The sequence below is a fragment of the Dendrobates tinctorius genome, unplaced genomic scaffold (genome assembly GCF_039654945.1).
Source record: "Dendrobates tinctorius isolate UK_male_01 unplaced genomic scaffold, ASM3965494v1 ptg000039l, whole genome shotgun sequence".
Lineage (NCBI taxonomy): Eukaryota > Metazoa > Chordata > Amphibia > Anura > Dendrobatidae > Dendrobates > Dendrobates tinctorius.
Genome location: NW_027361707.1, coordinates 27856727 through 27871817, shown reverse-complemented (window position 1 = coordinate 27871817; position 15091 = coordinate 27856727). Strand labels below are relative to the sequence as shown.

General features: G+C 48.7%; 1 protein-coding gene across 2 annotated transcripts in view; it reads left to right on the top strand.

The window, feature by feature from the left end:
- HTT (huntingtin) overlaps window positions 1–15091 on the top strand; it is a 301306-nt gene that overhangs the window by 99001 nt on the left and 187214 nt on the right. For both annotated transcript variants that reach the window (XM_073574569.1, XM_073574568.1), the window contains 4 exons: window positions 8896–8993; window positions 9981–10120; window positions 10328–10391; window positions 10682–10782. In XM_073574569.1, the coding sequence (XP_073430670.1) occupies window positions 8896–8993; window positions 9981–10120; window positions 10328–10391; window positions 10682–10782 (403 nt within the window). The remainder of the gene's footprint in view (window positions 1–8895; window positions 8994–9980; window positions 10121–10327; window positions 10392–10681; window positions 10783–15091) is intronic.

The following is a 15091-nucleotide window of genomic DNA, read 5'->3' as shown; positions in this document are numbered from 1 at the left end:
TAATGAGACATTAGCATCCATTGCTTACACGTGTAAACAGCATCTCTCCGGAATCAGTTTCTCTCCACCCATGGTTTCCAAAGTGATTCAAAAGATTTCACACTTTTCCTTTTCTTATAAATATCCTTTTCCATTTTAACAACTACATCAGACTGTCTATAAAATTCCCGCAGAGTCGGCGGCTCTCCACTCAACCAATGTCTGGCAATCAATTTACGTGCAACATACAATAATCTAGCTATGGCCAATTTATGATGATTTTGAACTTGGATCTCCTCTACATAACCCAAAATGCATACCACAGGATCCCATGTGATTGTACATCCATACGATTTCCCAATTGCTTCTCCCACCTCCAACCAGTATGCATTCAGTCTCGTACATTGCCATAACATATGCAGAATCCCCGCTCCCTCAGACCGACACCTAGGACATTCAGAAGTCTGTCTCAACCCTGCCCTATAAAGCCTATCTGGAGTTCTATATACTCTGTGAAGTACATAATATTGTGAAAGTCTACCCGGCTCACTTAATGATAACTGAGGAATATATGCCATGATATCTTCCCATATATCCTCCTCTATCCTTCCCACCTCTTCCTCCCATTTCTCTTTTGCTTTAATGGGAAATCTATTACGAAAGGTATGTAACAAATCCCTGTAAATATTTGAAACTACCCCCTTCGTTCCACCCACCGCACATACATAGTCCACCAGAATATCTCTAGAAATTTTCATATCAACCATTTTACTCTGCGCCTGATAGGCATGTCTCAGCTCTCCATATTGAAACCTACTGGTCTCCCGCAACCCATACCTCCCCCGCAGTGTCTCAAAGGACAATAACCCCCATTCGTCCTGTATCTGATCCACATATAGTATACCTAGTGATATCCAATTTTTAAATTCCCCCATTTTAACAAATTCAGGCAGTACTTCATTGTTCCAAATTGGGGAGAGATATGAAAAGAACTTTAGTGAAATGCTGCGGAGAGGTTCCACAGAAACTTTTGGAGCACAGACAGAAAAACATCAAGGTCTAAAGGCTCCACAAGATACCTGAAAAAAGAGGTGGAATGAGCCTTTTTTTGAAGGAAGTTCTTAACCTGTTTGTGAGAAGCTGAAAGTGTGCCGAGAGCAGATACTGTCCTTTTGAAGAGGCCTCTATCCAGACTGGACTGAAGAGGTAAGAATCCTGGGAATGGAAGAAGCATGGCATTGAAGTCTTTTGTTCACACCAGCCAACGTAGGACCTCCAAGTACAGTGATGGACCTTGGTAAACAATCGTTTCTAATCTTTCAGCATGGTTTGAATAAAGTCAAACAAGGCCATGGGATCTTGGGAAATTGGCTTGAGTAACCATGTCATTAAATATAGCTGAAGTGAAATGGGTTGGAAAAGGAGACTTTGCGAAAGGTCGGAAAGCCAGGGGTACGTGTACAAGTAGCTAAATAAAATCAGTATACCATGATTGATTTGCTAGGCAAGTCCAAAGCATATTGGGATCACTGGAATGCTCCCTGCCTTGACCAGTTTGAGAATCTTTGAAGCCAAGAAAGGAAACATAGATCAGAGAAAAGTCTGTCCATAGAATGACTTGAACGTCTACCGCAAACAGCTTGGTAACTGGCAACATAGGTTGGACCTAGTATGAGGCAGGAGGCGAAGAGGTTGAGTCATCTTGGAGGAATACCAACTTCCCCAGATCCAGAGTATCTTGGTCAGAAAGTTCATAGCCTGGGTTCACATGCCATGAATGTAAATCACAGAAAGAGTTGAAAATGTGGAGCTCTATACAGAGAAAAAAAACCTGTGGATTTCCTCCATGTTGAGATGCTCCTGGTGCCCTCCTAAAGATTACGGTTGGCCATGTAGTGTAGTTGACGTCTGTATTCAAAGTGGACGTCCCTTAGACAGGATGGACCAGTCAGAGAGACAGAAGATGGTTCTCAAATCCAGTCTGTTGATCTGGAGACAGACTAGCTCCAGAGACCCACGACCCTAAGTGGTGTAATGCTGAACTTGTATCTGCCGACACCACGTATAAATGAGGGGAAAGAACAATCAGCCGAAAGCGGAGCATGGGAGCAACAACCGCCAAGTAAGGTCTTTGTAGAGACGAGCAAGGCAATTTAATGCAACGATCCAAGGAGTCTAATGATTTGTTTCTGAGACAGAAACAAGATGGGAACTTTCAAACGTGTGTGAAACTGGATCAAGGGCACCGATTTGAAAGCGGAAACTGTGACATCTCAAAAAACCTTACACAAAAAAATGGATTGAACACAAGGACACCATACACAAGTGCACCATACACGTTGCAGCTCCGTAAAAGAGGAGCTTTTCCGGTGAGTTTAAAAAAAACATAAAAAAAAAAACTGGATTTCTAAGGTCATGTCATGTTGGATATCCAACTGAAGAATACCAAGGAAGAAGTATAAGGAGATGGGATACTGAATGAGGCTTTCAGCAAAAATTCCCCCAGGTAAGGGTTAACTACCTATCCTGCTCAAAACCCCAAGACATCTGGGAATTATTTCCACCTCTCTGGGAGTAAGCACCTTGTTGTAGACCCTACAGCTGTTGTCCTTTCAAATTGAATTTGTAACAAACTGAAAAGCAAGATAACCAAAAGAAAACGCTTGTGATATTTGGCAATTGTTACACAAAGTTATGCGTCGCTAATGAATATGGGAGAGGGGACTTCTAGTTCAGGGGATGCAAACGCCAACCCAGGGAGTCCAGCCATGCAACATTTTTGTACCTGTACTAATCTGTTGAGCCTATTGAAGTCCAGGATGTGGTCTGACCAAGCCATCTTTTTTGGTAACGGTAAACATGCTAAGGAAGTAATGTATGTCTGGAAAATGTTCCGTATTAGGAACTGGGACAATGACTCCTTGTAGCTGTTGGCTCGAAGGAAAGGTCAAACCTTCTAAGGGGAGAAAGGAAAAAGCCTGTGTGGGAACAGTAAGGCCAAGACTATCTTTTTGCTAAGAAATGCCACCTCCGTGATCCAGGCGTTGTTGTCTACATGAGCCATCCAATCTCTGAAGGAGATGACTTGTTGTCACCTGGAAAAGTAAAGTAAAAAAGGTGGAGACGTTCTTACTGCAGTGTAAGGTATATGGTCATGAAGCAGAATGCCCAGTAGTATCCTTGATGTCATGTAGACGGTTTGCTAAGCTGTAGTCTCCTGTAACGGGAAGCGGACCAGAATGTGAGACTGCATTAATGTGCCCTTCAATAGTGTGGATACAAGAGAATCCCTGCACGGGAGCAAGGAGATCCTCCTGAGGAACTCAGAAAGTCTCCTTTGCCTCATCGGGGGACACAGGAACATGGGTGTCATGCTGCTGCCCCTAGGATGACACTAAGCAAACATAGAAAAGAATTACTCCTCCTCTGCAGTATACACCCTTTGCTGGCTCTTGCCTGAACCAGTTCTTGCTTAGTGTCCATAGGAGGCACTTGGGTCTTACCCCAACTTTATTATTTTTTATTTTTTTCTCTATGGATTGAAGGGGCGACTGGTCCTTTCAAGGTCCCGATCTCCCCGAATCTTCAAGAGGCGGGAACGCAGAGTGTCGCCTCCCCGTACCTCATCCTGCATTGTTCCTATGCCTGCGCTCGATCCAGGGGCGACGGGTCCCCTCAGGGTTCCGCTCTCCCCAAATCAACAGCAGACTGGAACGTGGGGTGTCACCCCCACGTAACCCCTTCTGGAGCCAGGCCTACAGCCGGACGTGACCCTGTTCCATGTCAAGGGATTGAACCCACGGGATACACAGAAGCCCCAGTGCAGTCCATGCAGCCCCCACAGCATCACCACTATTGGAGTGCAGATGATATTGGGAGGCAGATGGTCCCCCTCCGCCTCCTTTATCAAAGGGAGAGTGGATTGATGTTGGACATCGTGGCCAGTACCTGATGATCCAGCTCTGGAGGGGCGCAACAGGAGGATCCTTTACTACAGGTACGGGGCCAAGAAGGAAACAAGAAAAAGCACAGAATGGAGCACGCTCACAGCTGAATATCACTATGCAAAAAGACTTTACTCCTACGCCTCATTGGGGGACACAGACAGTGGGTGTTATGCTGCTTGCCACTAGGAGGACACTAAGTAAACCAGAAAAAGTTAGCTCCTCCCCTGCAGTGTACACCCTCTCGCTGGCTGAGATTTCTCCAGTTCTTTGCTTTTAGTGTCTGTAGGAGGCACTTAGGTCTGGTTTCAGACCCCACCGTTTTTATTTTTGAATTTTCTGTAAATTTTTGTTTTTTAATTAACAGAGTGAAGGGGGCGATGGTTTCTTTCTAGGGCCCGCTCTCCCCCGAACCAACAACAGGCAAGCACGCAGAGTATACCTCCCCGTACACTTTCCTGCGACGAATGGGGCTGATTCCTCTGACGATGGTTCCCTTACAGTCGGTACTCCACGGATACGAGGGCAAGCGCAACAGGACGTAGCTCAGGAGTGCATGGAGAAGGACTTGAGCAGCGCTTTTTTGGATGCCCTGAATCAGCCCCAGCGCTCTCCATCCCCTTACCACAGGGTGGCTCGATTGAGCAATACCCCTTTAAGACCTCCTCCAGCTCTGCTACATCGCCCGGAGGATGAGATAGCTGGAAGACCCCGGACAGCAACGACCTGCCTGAGCACAGGAGTGGAGGTATGGGGTCGGGTCCTGCCCCCCGGGAGAAGCACCGCCATAACGTCAGCAGCGGTGCACCGGCGCCCCATCGCGGCCCACCTCCCCCCCGTTCTCGGCGCTCGGCTAGGCCAAAAATTTAGTCCCCGGCTTTTCCGGCCTGCTAGGCCGCAAATTGAATGGCGCCGCCCCCGGCGCCTACCGCGGGTAGGCCAAAAATGTAGTCCCCGGCTTTTCCGGCCTACTAGGCCGCAGTTTGATTAGCGCCGCCCGCGCTAACTTTGCCGCCCCCTCCTCTTGGCGCCTCTCATTACTTACGAGACGTGCAATTCTAATCTCGGGGGGTCATGTCTTCAGCTGCCGTTAACCCTTTCAAGAGCGCTATGCCTGCTCTGGATAGCAGGATATCGGGTGACACCACAGGGCCACCGTTTTTCCTCCCGGGGGACACAGGACTATGGGTAAACGGCATCTGCCCTCAGATTAAAGCTTAACCCCTTCCCGGCACATTCCCTGCAGCTGCAGACACTCTGCCGTTAACCCTTTCAGGAGCGCTATGCCTCAATCTAAGGAGGCTAAACGGGCTGTTAAGAAGCACACTGCGTTTTTTACCATGTGTACCACTTGCAAGTCTGCCTTACCCAGTGCACAGACTAATCCGTTATGCACGAACTGTGACCCGGACTGCGCCCTGACCTGCGCTTCAGTGTCCCTCGCCGACGCTGCTGACGGGCCTCCTGCGTTTAGTACCCCTCAGTGGGCTGCGTCCCTGTCACGGTCGGTGGGGTCTCTGAGCCAGGCTATATTTTCCCTCCGGGAGGACTCTTTAAGTCATAAAGTGTCCTTACCTCCCGAGGAGGGCTCTGGCGTCATCCGGGAACCGTCCACCAGTAGAGGCCATACTCGTCCAAGGGATGGTCAGGTCTCTAGAAAGCGGACCCATGTTGCGTCCCCTAGCATCGGGGACTCCTCTCTCTCGCGTGCCCTTTCCTGAGGTTCACAGCGAGCATGACTCTGAATTCGAATCTGACACATCAGCCCTCACAATCCCCCAATTGATCAAGAGACTCTTGATTCTCTTGTAGAATCAGTCAACAGGATTCTGAGGTTGGATGAGTTAACTTTTCCCGCTCCAGCACACCCTATCTCATTTAAGAAAACCTAGCATGTGCGCAGGTTATTTACCAGCCGACCAGAGATATAGGGATTGGCCACATGTGCGGTTCACAGGGCAAAAGTCTACTCAGGCTAAATACCCTTTTCATCCAGTCCTAATGTATGATTGGTTACACTCCCCTCTGGTGGACCCTCCTGTATCGCGTCTTGCCTCTAAAACGCTCCTGTCTTTTTCTGAGGGTTCCTCAGTCAGAAACCCCTCTGATTGTCAAATTGACTACCTTGCCCGTTCAGTTTTTTTAAACTTCAGGAGCAGCGTTTTTTCCATCTTTCGCGGCAATTTGGGTCACTAAGGCAATGGCCGATTGGGCAGAAGTCTTGATTACTTCCTTCCAGGGCACCAATCTTCCTCCGGAGGCAACCACTGTCGACAGGCAGATAATTCACGCAGCGGACTTTGCAGTAGACGCTTCTTTTGATGCCGCCAATTGCGCGGCTCAAACTGCCGCTAATGCGATCTCCATTGGAAGAGCCCAATGGCTCTGCGGCTGGCGGGCGGATGCCATACCTAAAAGATCGTTGACTTCTCTCCCCTTTCAAACGGGTCGTCTTTTTGGAGAGAAGCGACCAGCTCATTTCTGATACTACCGGGGGAAAAAGTAAATTCGTTCCTCAACAAAAGGGGCGTTTTCGTCTTCTTGCAACAATTCCGGTTGGTCCTCCTCTACCTTCTCTTCCGGATCAGGTCGGTCCCCGTGCGGAGACAGAGGCTCCCAGGTCTCATACAGACCTTACCGCTCTTGGAAACCCAGGCCTAGGGCTTCTGGATCTAGGGGAGCCAGATCTCCTAGATCTACCCAATGACTACAAGTGGGTCAGGGAGCTGGTGTCCCCCGGGTACAAGAGAGCATTTTCTTCTCCCCCTCCAACTCGGTTTTTTCCTTTCCTCTCCACCCAAGAAAAAGACATGAGCCTTCCTTTGGGCTGTTCAGGCTCTGCTAAGGGTAGGAGTCATTATTCCGGTCCCTCATCACAAAAGGTTCAGGGGATTATTTTCAAACCTTTTTGTGGTTCCAGAGAGGACGGGACAATGCGACCCATTCTGGAAATGACACAACACCCACCCAGTTAGCCTGATTGGCTGGTGTTTGTTCTTTGGTTTTTGACATATTGTACTCTTGTTTGCTAGTTATGCTAGTTATGAGCTCCTATTGCTTTGTCACCGAACTGGTTCAGGCTAGAGCCAGCAAAGGGTGTATACTGCAGAGGAGGAGTTATTCTTTTCTATGTTTACATAGTGTCCTCCTAGTGGCAGCAGCATAACACCCATGGTCCTGTGTCCCCCAATTATGAGCTCGGAGAAAAGTATTTTACGGTGAGTACACACAAAAATTGTTTTTCAGGTCATAGAGAGTTTTCTGACCCAGGACTCCACAAAAGCCGAACGTAAGATAGAGCCTTCTGCCGAAAAAACTACTGTAGAAAGGGAGTCAATCTTCTCACCTAGCGGGACACAGACAAATGCTGAATCCAAGAAGGGCAAGGTAGTGGCTCTTGAGAAATGAGCTACCTGGCGGTCCATTGAAGGAGGCATGGACCATTTGACAATAGGTTTCTCTGTGAAATGGAAGAGGGTCTCATGCCTCTTAGATGAAGGCGTGCACCTATCCAGGTGTTTCCTTATCTTGACTGGCGAATCGCAAAGTCCTCAAGGGGAGAGGCGACCTGTTGCTTGCAGTGTCCTTTTTTGGAAATTACTTCCTAGTAAGGGGAGATGGACTCGTCCTTGACATGTGTGGTGTCCCTTATTTCCTAAACCTATTCCTGCAGGGCTTAGTCCAGCTTAGTATTCTGCTCATGCTCAGTTAGAGGTTTCTCCCAGGGATTTTGACTAGGCAAAGGGAAAAACTGTGTTATTTGTTGTGGCTCTGTCCCAGGAGTGGTTCAAACAGGCTGAGGATGAGACGTGGGACACCATCCTGCATCTCCTCAGAACTTCTTTGGGAATGTGTGATAAACTCCTTTACAAACTGTCACATGGTGCTGATTGCACAAGCGAATGTTCACAAGTGACCTTAGCTGGTGTCTGCTCCAGGGAAACAACCACACGTGGGCAAAGCCTGATAGAAAGACCTGACCCATTCGGAGATCCAAGGGCTCAAGGTCTGGAGTGAGATATTGGCACTGGGTAGTGAGATCCTGGCTGGTCACTTGGCAAACGTTTGTCGCAGTTTATAACTAGCGTGGTGGGGTACTCCCTGGAAGGGTCTTCCCAGGGAGATGACATTAGTGCCTTTATTACAATGAAAATAGTCCCTGGTGCCTACGGGTACCAGGAAAAGTGCAAGATCTGTTAAACCGCTGACTGTTCCTCTCAAATCGTACTGGTGTCATGTGCTGGCTTTTCCATCCGCATGCAGCTTGTGTAGTGGAAGGGTGCCAGGACAGGCGAAGAGACTCATTAAGAACTACTGAGGACTCTCAATCCTGAATATTTTTCTATCTACTGGCTAACACGGTACAAAGATATACATCTTTCCTGCATGGATGCAGACATTAACTTGGGCCCAGGAAGGAAACAATAAGCTCCTCTAATGAAAAAAGTGAAAAAAGCGTTTGGGAGAATGAGTCCCCTCTGAAGCTGGCAGGTTTAGGGGGGGGGGGGGGTCTGTTGGCAGTACCAGGCATCTCTGGGTGCCAAGTGAAGGCTCCAGCCTGTAGATTGGCTGGGCCTTTTTTTATCCCATCTGCTCAGAAAAGCAGCAAAAAGAAAAAAAATCAGCCAAAGAGCTGTAAAACATGAAAAGATAATCCTGGTGGAATAAAGCGGGACACGCGGGGGGAATTATACTCTTCCATCGAACATTGGGGAGATTATGCTCTCACATATACTCACTTTTCCGATGTCTTCAGATTCCCACAGGGTTACCCTTTCGGGTGCCCGACGGGTGACAGGCCTAATTAGTGTCCACAGGGAGGGTTTTTTCAGGTCTATTGTCAAGCCTTCTAGTGGCAGGGCATATACTCACGGTGCTGTGCTCTTCATTGCTATTAATGAGAAATGTTTCACTGCTAAAATATTATTCATTATCATCAATTTATTTTTTCCTTTTTTTTTTTTTTTTAAAGGGAATAATTTTTCTGTGGAAGACTGCATTCCTTTACTGCAAAAATCCCTTAAAGATGAATCGTCCGTTACATGCAAGATGGCTTGTGCAGCAGCCAGGGTGAGTGGATACTTTATCTAATATTTCATTCTGTCATTTAACTACTTCCAGAATGCCCATAGACGTCCTACATCCGGGCAATACACATGTTAGGCTACTTTTACACTTACCGCTGTTTTCGCTGCCCGTTTTTGCGGGCCGTATCGCTGCAATTTTTACGGTCCGCCGCAATAACGGGCCGCAAAACAGCTTGCGGATCGCCATTTTTTAATTTTCCAATAAAGGTCACGGTGCTTCCGTTTGTTTTTGCGGCCCCTTTGATTTACAATGGGGGCTATGTCTGTACGCCATATAAAAGATCGAGCAAGCTCGATCTTTTATTGCGGCCGCGTATACGGCCGTACAGCGCACCGATGACTATTTGCGGGCCGATTTTGGGGCCCCAATAGATTTCTATGGGGCCGCAAAAACACGGTAAGTGTAAAAGCAGCCTTACTGTGCTGTGATGTTCTAAAAATCATTGCAGAAAAAGCAACTGCATGAGACTCTGCGGATATATGAATATCTGACACAACCAGACTTCACATAGAGAAGACAGAGGGGATTTATTACCATATCTGCCTTCCTGCTCGCTCTGGGTAAACGGTTAATGAAGAAAAAATATTTCTCGCTTCTTTGGAGGACACCAAAGACCATGTGTGTATGCTGCTCACATTAGGCAAAACCGGTAGCTCCTGAAAATGTGCCTGTCAGGAATGGAAGCAAATGGCCCGGTCTTGAACTGGTTAAACAGAACATCCATAGGCAATTTTGTTAGCTGGGGCTATTGCTCCCGCTGGACCTGGATGATCGGCGATCCCAGTCCAGGAGTTTCCTGTACGTGGCCTAGCTGGGCGAGAGGTCCTCATGGCAGTGTATCTGGCATACAACCCACCCATTTGGGAGGCTGTTCTCTGGGGCATTCACATCAATTTTATAAATGGGTCTGTCTCTGCCATAGAGTTTCTTTGCTTTTTTTATAATTTCCCTTTTTTTTTTTTTCTCCAGCATTGCATATCCAGTTTGTGTTGCAGTACATTCAGCGAGCTCGGTTTGCAGCTGATGATAGATCTGCTGACACTTAAAAACAGCTCCTATTGGCTTGTGAGGACAGAGCTGCTGGAGACCCTTGCAGAAATTGATTTCCGGTAAGAAAAAGATCATCCCCTGACCCTCCCTCTACAAAAGTTTTATATACTGTCCCAAAATCTTTGCGACAATCGCAACATTTAAGCGGATAACTCCATGGCTGTGGTCTCGGGATCCTTGGCATTCCCAATGGTGTGACCCCCCCCCCCAGTGAGGAGACCTTGTGTTCACTGCAAACAACATTTATTTGGCTTTTCTTTTTGCAGGTTAGTCAATTTCTTGGAAGGCCGAGCAGAAGGATTACATAGAGGTGTCCATTTTTATACCGGGGTAAATATAGCAAATGTTTCGTTATATTTGATGAGTGAATAGGGTTTATTATGGGGTCGTGTAAAATAGTGGGAGAGTGGGTAAATTCAGAAACTAATATGCTGCTACTGAAAACTTTGTTTGTAAGCCAAGACCTTATTGAGCAGAGCTGAGCGTGTATTCTTGGTGTGTGTACGGTACTCTGTGCGGTGCAGACGGCTTCTGCTGTCATCTCTGTCTGCAGCTGTAGATGTTACAGATTATCTTTCATCTCATCAGCGGATATTCTCCCTCCTCTGTTCATACTGCAGTTGCTGCATCTTCAGGAGCGGGTATTAAATGGCGTCGTCATAAGCCTTCTAGGAGATGAAGACGCACGGGTGAGACATGTAGCAGCCTCCTCATTAGTTCGGTAAGTACTAAATAGGATTGAAGAGACTTTGTTTTCTAAAGACCCCTATACACTGTATAATAAAGCGGCTGTCCGGGTTTGGGGCTCACGTCTGCAGTTTCTCAATGTGCAGGTTGTGCACTGCCTGGATTCTTCAGTGCCGAAAGCATACATGCCAAATGGACGTTCAGGGCTTCCCTCAATACAAGTAAATTGAGTAAGGCCAGTCAAGTCTAGTCGGGATGTGTCAGAAAGTATGCATATTGTTTACTTGCGGCCACATGATCTTACGCTCTCTGCAACCAGAGAATCCTGACAGAGCGCACTGTGCACACTATGAGGATTCGCAAGTTTGCAGTTATATAGATTAAGTGCAGAGTTGAGTCCCAAGCCTGGGCAGCCCCTTTAAAGTTGATCGAGACCATCTTTTTAAGCAGGATCTCCCGACTATGTGTCTGTATATTGGGGCTCCAGACTCTTCCCCGGGTGAGATAAAGATCAAGCACTAATAATTCAAAACTTTGTCTGCTCCCACCAGATAAGTGTCTGGGAGCGGCTTTCTCCACATAGCGAACATATGAGCCCAGTAATCATGTGTATGGGGAATTTCGGAAAGAACGGTCTCCACTGACTCATAGCGAACACATCTAAGAGCTACGAGACTAGACTTATATTAGATGTGATGTATTGAGTATGCTCATGGCCTGATTCATTATTGGATTTGTGCTTTTCTCCTATGCCTCATTGGGGGACACAGACAGTGGGTGTTATGCTGCTTGCCATTAGGAGGACACTAAGTAAACACAGAAAAAAGTTAACTCCTCCCCTGCAGTATACACCCTCTCGCTGGCTGGGAATTCCCCAGTTCTTGCTTGGTGTCTGTAGGAGGCACTTGGGTCTGGTTTCAGACCGCACCGTTTTTATTTTTTATTTTTTTTTAATTTTCTGTAAATTTTTATTTTTTAATTAACGGAGAGACGGGGAAGACTGTTCCTTTCTACTGCCCGCTCTCCCCCGAACCAACAACAGGCAAGCACGCTGCGTATACCTCCCTGTACACTTTCCTGAGACGACTGGGGCTGATTCTTCTGGCGATGGTTCCTTTACGGTCCCGGTACTCCACACTGATACGAGGGCAAGCGCACAGGACGAAGCACAGGAGTGCATGGAGAAGACTTGACCAGCACTTTCAGATGCCCTGAATCAGCCCCATAGCGCTCCGTCCCCCTGCCCATAGGGTGGATCGATTGAGCAATACCCCTGTAACAACCTCTCCAGCTCTGCTACATCGCCCAGGAGCTTTTTTACCTCAAGATCTGAGATGACATGAAACCTGCAGGCTCCTGGACAGCGCAGATGGCGCGAGTACAGGATTGGAGGTATGAGGTCGGGTCCTGGTCCCTGGGAGAAGCGCTGAATGAGTCTCAGCAGCGGCATACCGGCGCTCCCCCCTTCACCCGGCGCTCGCCGCGGGTAGGCCCACAAATTTAGTCCCCGGCTTTTCGGCCTACTAGGCCGCAATTTACATTGCACCGCCCACTGTTAGCGCCGCCCACGTCTTTGGCGCCTCTCGCTCTGTACGAGAGGCACCCTGCTAGTCTCGGGGGCCATGTCCTTAACCCCTTCTCTGCTCCTCGGGCTCTGTGACGGCTGTGGGGGTGCGCGCACGGATGGACAACACCTGTTGATGCTAAAGGGCCACCGATATTCCTCCCAGGGACACCGCATCAGGACCGCGGGTAAGCTGCATCTGCTCTCAGAGAAAAGCTTAACCCCTTCGTTGCACATTCCCTGCAGCTGCAGCCCAGGCTCTGCTTGTAACCCTTTCACGGGTACTATGTCTCAGTCTAAGAAAGCAAAAAGGGGCTAATAAGCGCACTGAATTCTTTAACGCTGGTGCTGGTACCTCTTGCAAGACTGCCTTGCCCAGTACCCAGACTAATCCGCTATGCACGGATTGCGACCCAGCTTGTGCTAAAATGCCATCCGCTGCAAGGTGCTCCCTGCGATTAGTCCCCCTGTGTGGGCAGCGTCCTTGTCACGGTCTGTGGAGTCATTGATCAAAGCTATAGACTCCTCCGGGAATCCTCTTTAAGTCAGAAAGCGTCTTTATCGCCCGAGGAGGGCTTTGGCGAAGGCCGGGAACCTTCCGCCAACAGTCGCCGTGCTCGTTGAAGGGATCCCCAGGTCTTTAGAAAGCGGACCAATGATGCGTCCCCTAGTCACGCTCGAGATTCAGCATTGGCGAGTTCTGTCTCTCGCTCTCCCTCTCAATGTTCGCAGAGAACATGTCTCTGAATTCGAGTCTGACACGTCAGTCCCTCAGAATTCCCCAAATGTCCATGAATCACTTAATTCTCTGACAGAGTCAGTCAACAAGTTTCTGAGGAGAAGATTCCCGCTCCGGAACACGTTATCTCCTTTAAAGGGAATCTGTCACCCTTTTTTTTGGCTTTGCAGCTGCTGGCATAGACATCGGGGGCTTATCTACAGCATTCTGTAATGCTGTAGCTAAGCCTCCGATGGAACCTGAAAGAGAAGAAAAACACGTTATATTATACTCACCGAGGTGGGCGGTCCGGTCCGATGGGTGTCGCCGTCCCGTCTGGCGCCTCCCTTCATGCGATGTCGTCCTCTTCTCCCATCCTGTAATGGCTTCGGCGCAGGCGCACTGCTTTGCCCTGTTGAGGGCAGAGCAGAGTCCTGCAGTGCACAGGCATCGGGAGAGGTCTGGCGCCTGCGCACTGCAGAATTCTGCTCTGCCCTCAACAGGGCAGAGCAATGCACCTGCGCCGGAGCCATTTCAGGACGGGAGAAGAGGACGTCATTGCATGAAGAAGGGAGGCGCCGGACCGCAACACCCATCGGACCGGACCGCCCACCTCGGTGAGTAACGTGTTTTTCTTCTTTCAGGTTCCATCGGAGGCTTAGCTACAGCATTACAGAATGCTGTAGATAAGCCCCCGATGTCTATGCTGGCAGCTAATAGGGGATAAAAAGGGTGACAGATCCCCTTTAAGAAGACTAAACGTGTACGCAGGGTATTATTTGCCAGCCATCCGGCGTTGAAGGACATTGTCTAGAAACGTAGGAACCAACCACATAAGCGGTTCACAGGGCAAAAGCCTATCGAGGCTAAATACCCCTTTACTCCACATCTAATGAAGGATTGATTACAGCCCCCCTCGGTGGAGTCTCCTGTATTGTGCCTTGCTCCTAAAACGCTTCGATCTGTTTTTCTGAGGGCTCTTCAGTCAGAAACCCCTCCGATCATCAAATTGGCTTTCTCCTACGCCTCATTGGGGGACACAGAGACAGTGGGTGTTATGCTGGTGGCCACTAGGAGGACACTAAATAAACCAGAAAAAAAATTTGGCTCTTCTCCTACAGTATGCACCCTCTCGCTGGCTTAGATTTCTCCAGTTCTTTGCTTAGTGTCTGTAGGAGGCACTTGGGTCTGGTTTCAGACCCCACCATTTTTATTTTTATATTTTATTTTTGAACTTTCTGTGAATTTTTATTTTTTAATTAATGGAGTGAAGGGGGCGACGGTCCCGTTCTATGGCCCGCTCTCCCCCGAACCAACAACAGGCAAGCACGCGGAGTATACCTCCCCGTACACTTTCCTACGACGAATGGGGCTGATTCCTCTGACGATGGTTACTTACGGTCAGTACTCCACTGATACGAAGGCAAGCGCAACAGGACGTAGCAGAGGAGTGCATGGAGAAGAACTTGAGCAGCGCTTTTTCGGATGCCCTGAATCAGCCCCAGAGCTCTCTACCACAGGGTGGGTGGATTGAGCATACCCCTTTAAGACCTCCACCAGCTCTGCTACATCGCCCGGAGGATGAGACAAGAAGACCCCGGACAGCGACGACCTGCCTGAGCACAGGAGTTGGAGGTATGGGGTCGGGTCCTGCCCCCCGGGAGAAGCGCCGACTTAACGTCGGGTAGGCCAAAAACTTAGTCCCCGGCCTACTAGGCCGCAATTTGATTAGCGCCGCCCGCACTAACGTCGCCACCCCCCTCCTCTTGGCGTCTCTCATTACTTACGAGACGCGCAATTCTATTCTCGGGGGCCATGTCTTCATCTGTCGTTCACACTTTCATGAGCGCTATGCCTGCTCTGGACAGCCGGATACCGGGTGAAACCACAAGGCCACCGTTCTTTCCTCCCGGGGGACCCAGCATAGGACCGGGTAAGCTGCATCTGCCCTCAGATTAAAGCTTAACCCCTTCACGGCACATTCCCTGCAGCTGCAGACACTCTGCCGTTAAGGCCTCTTTCACACTTCAGTTTTTTACAATCAGTCACAATCCGCCAGGT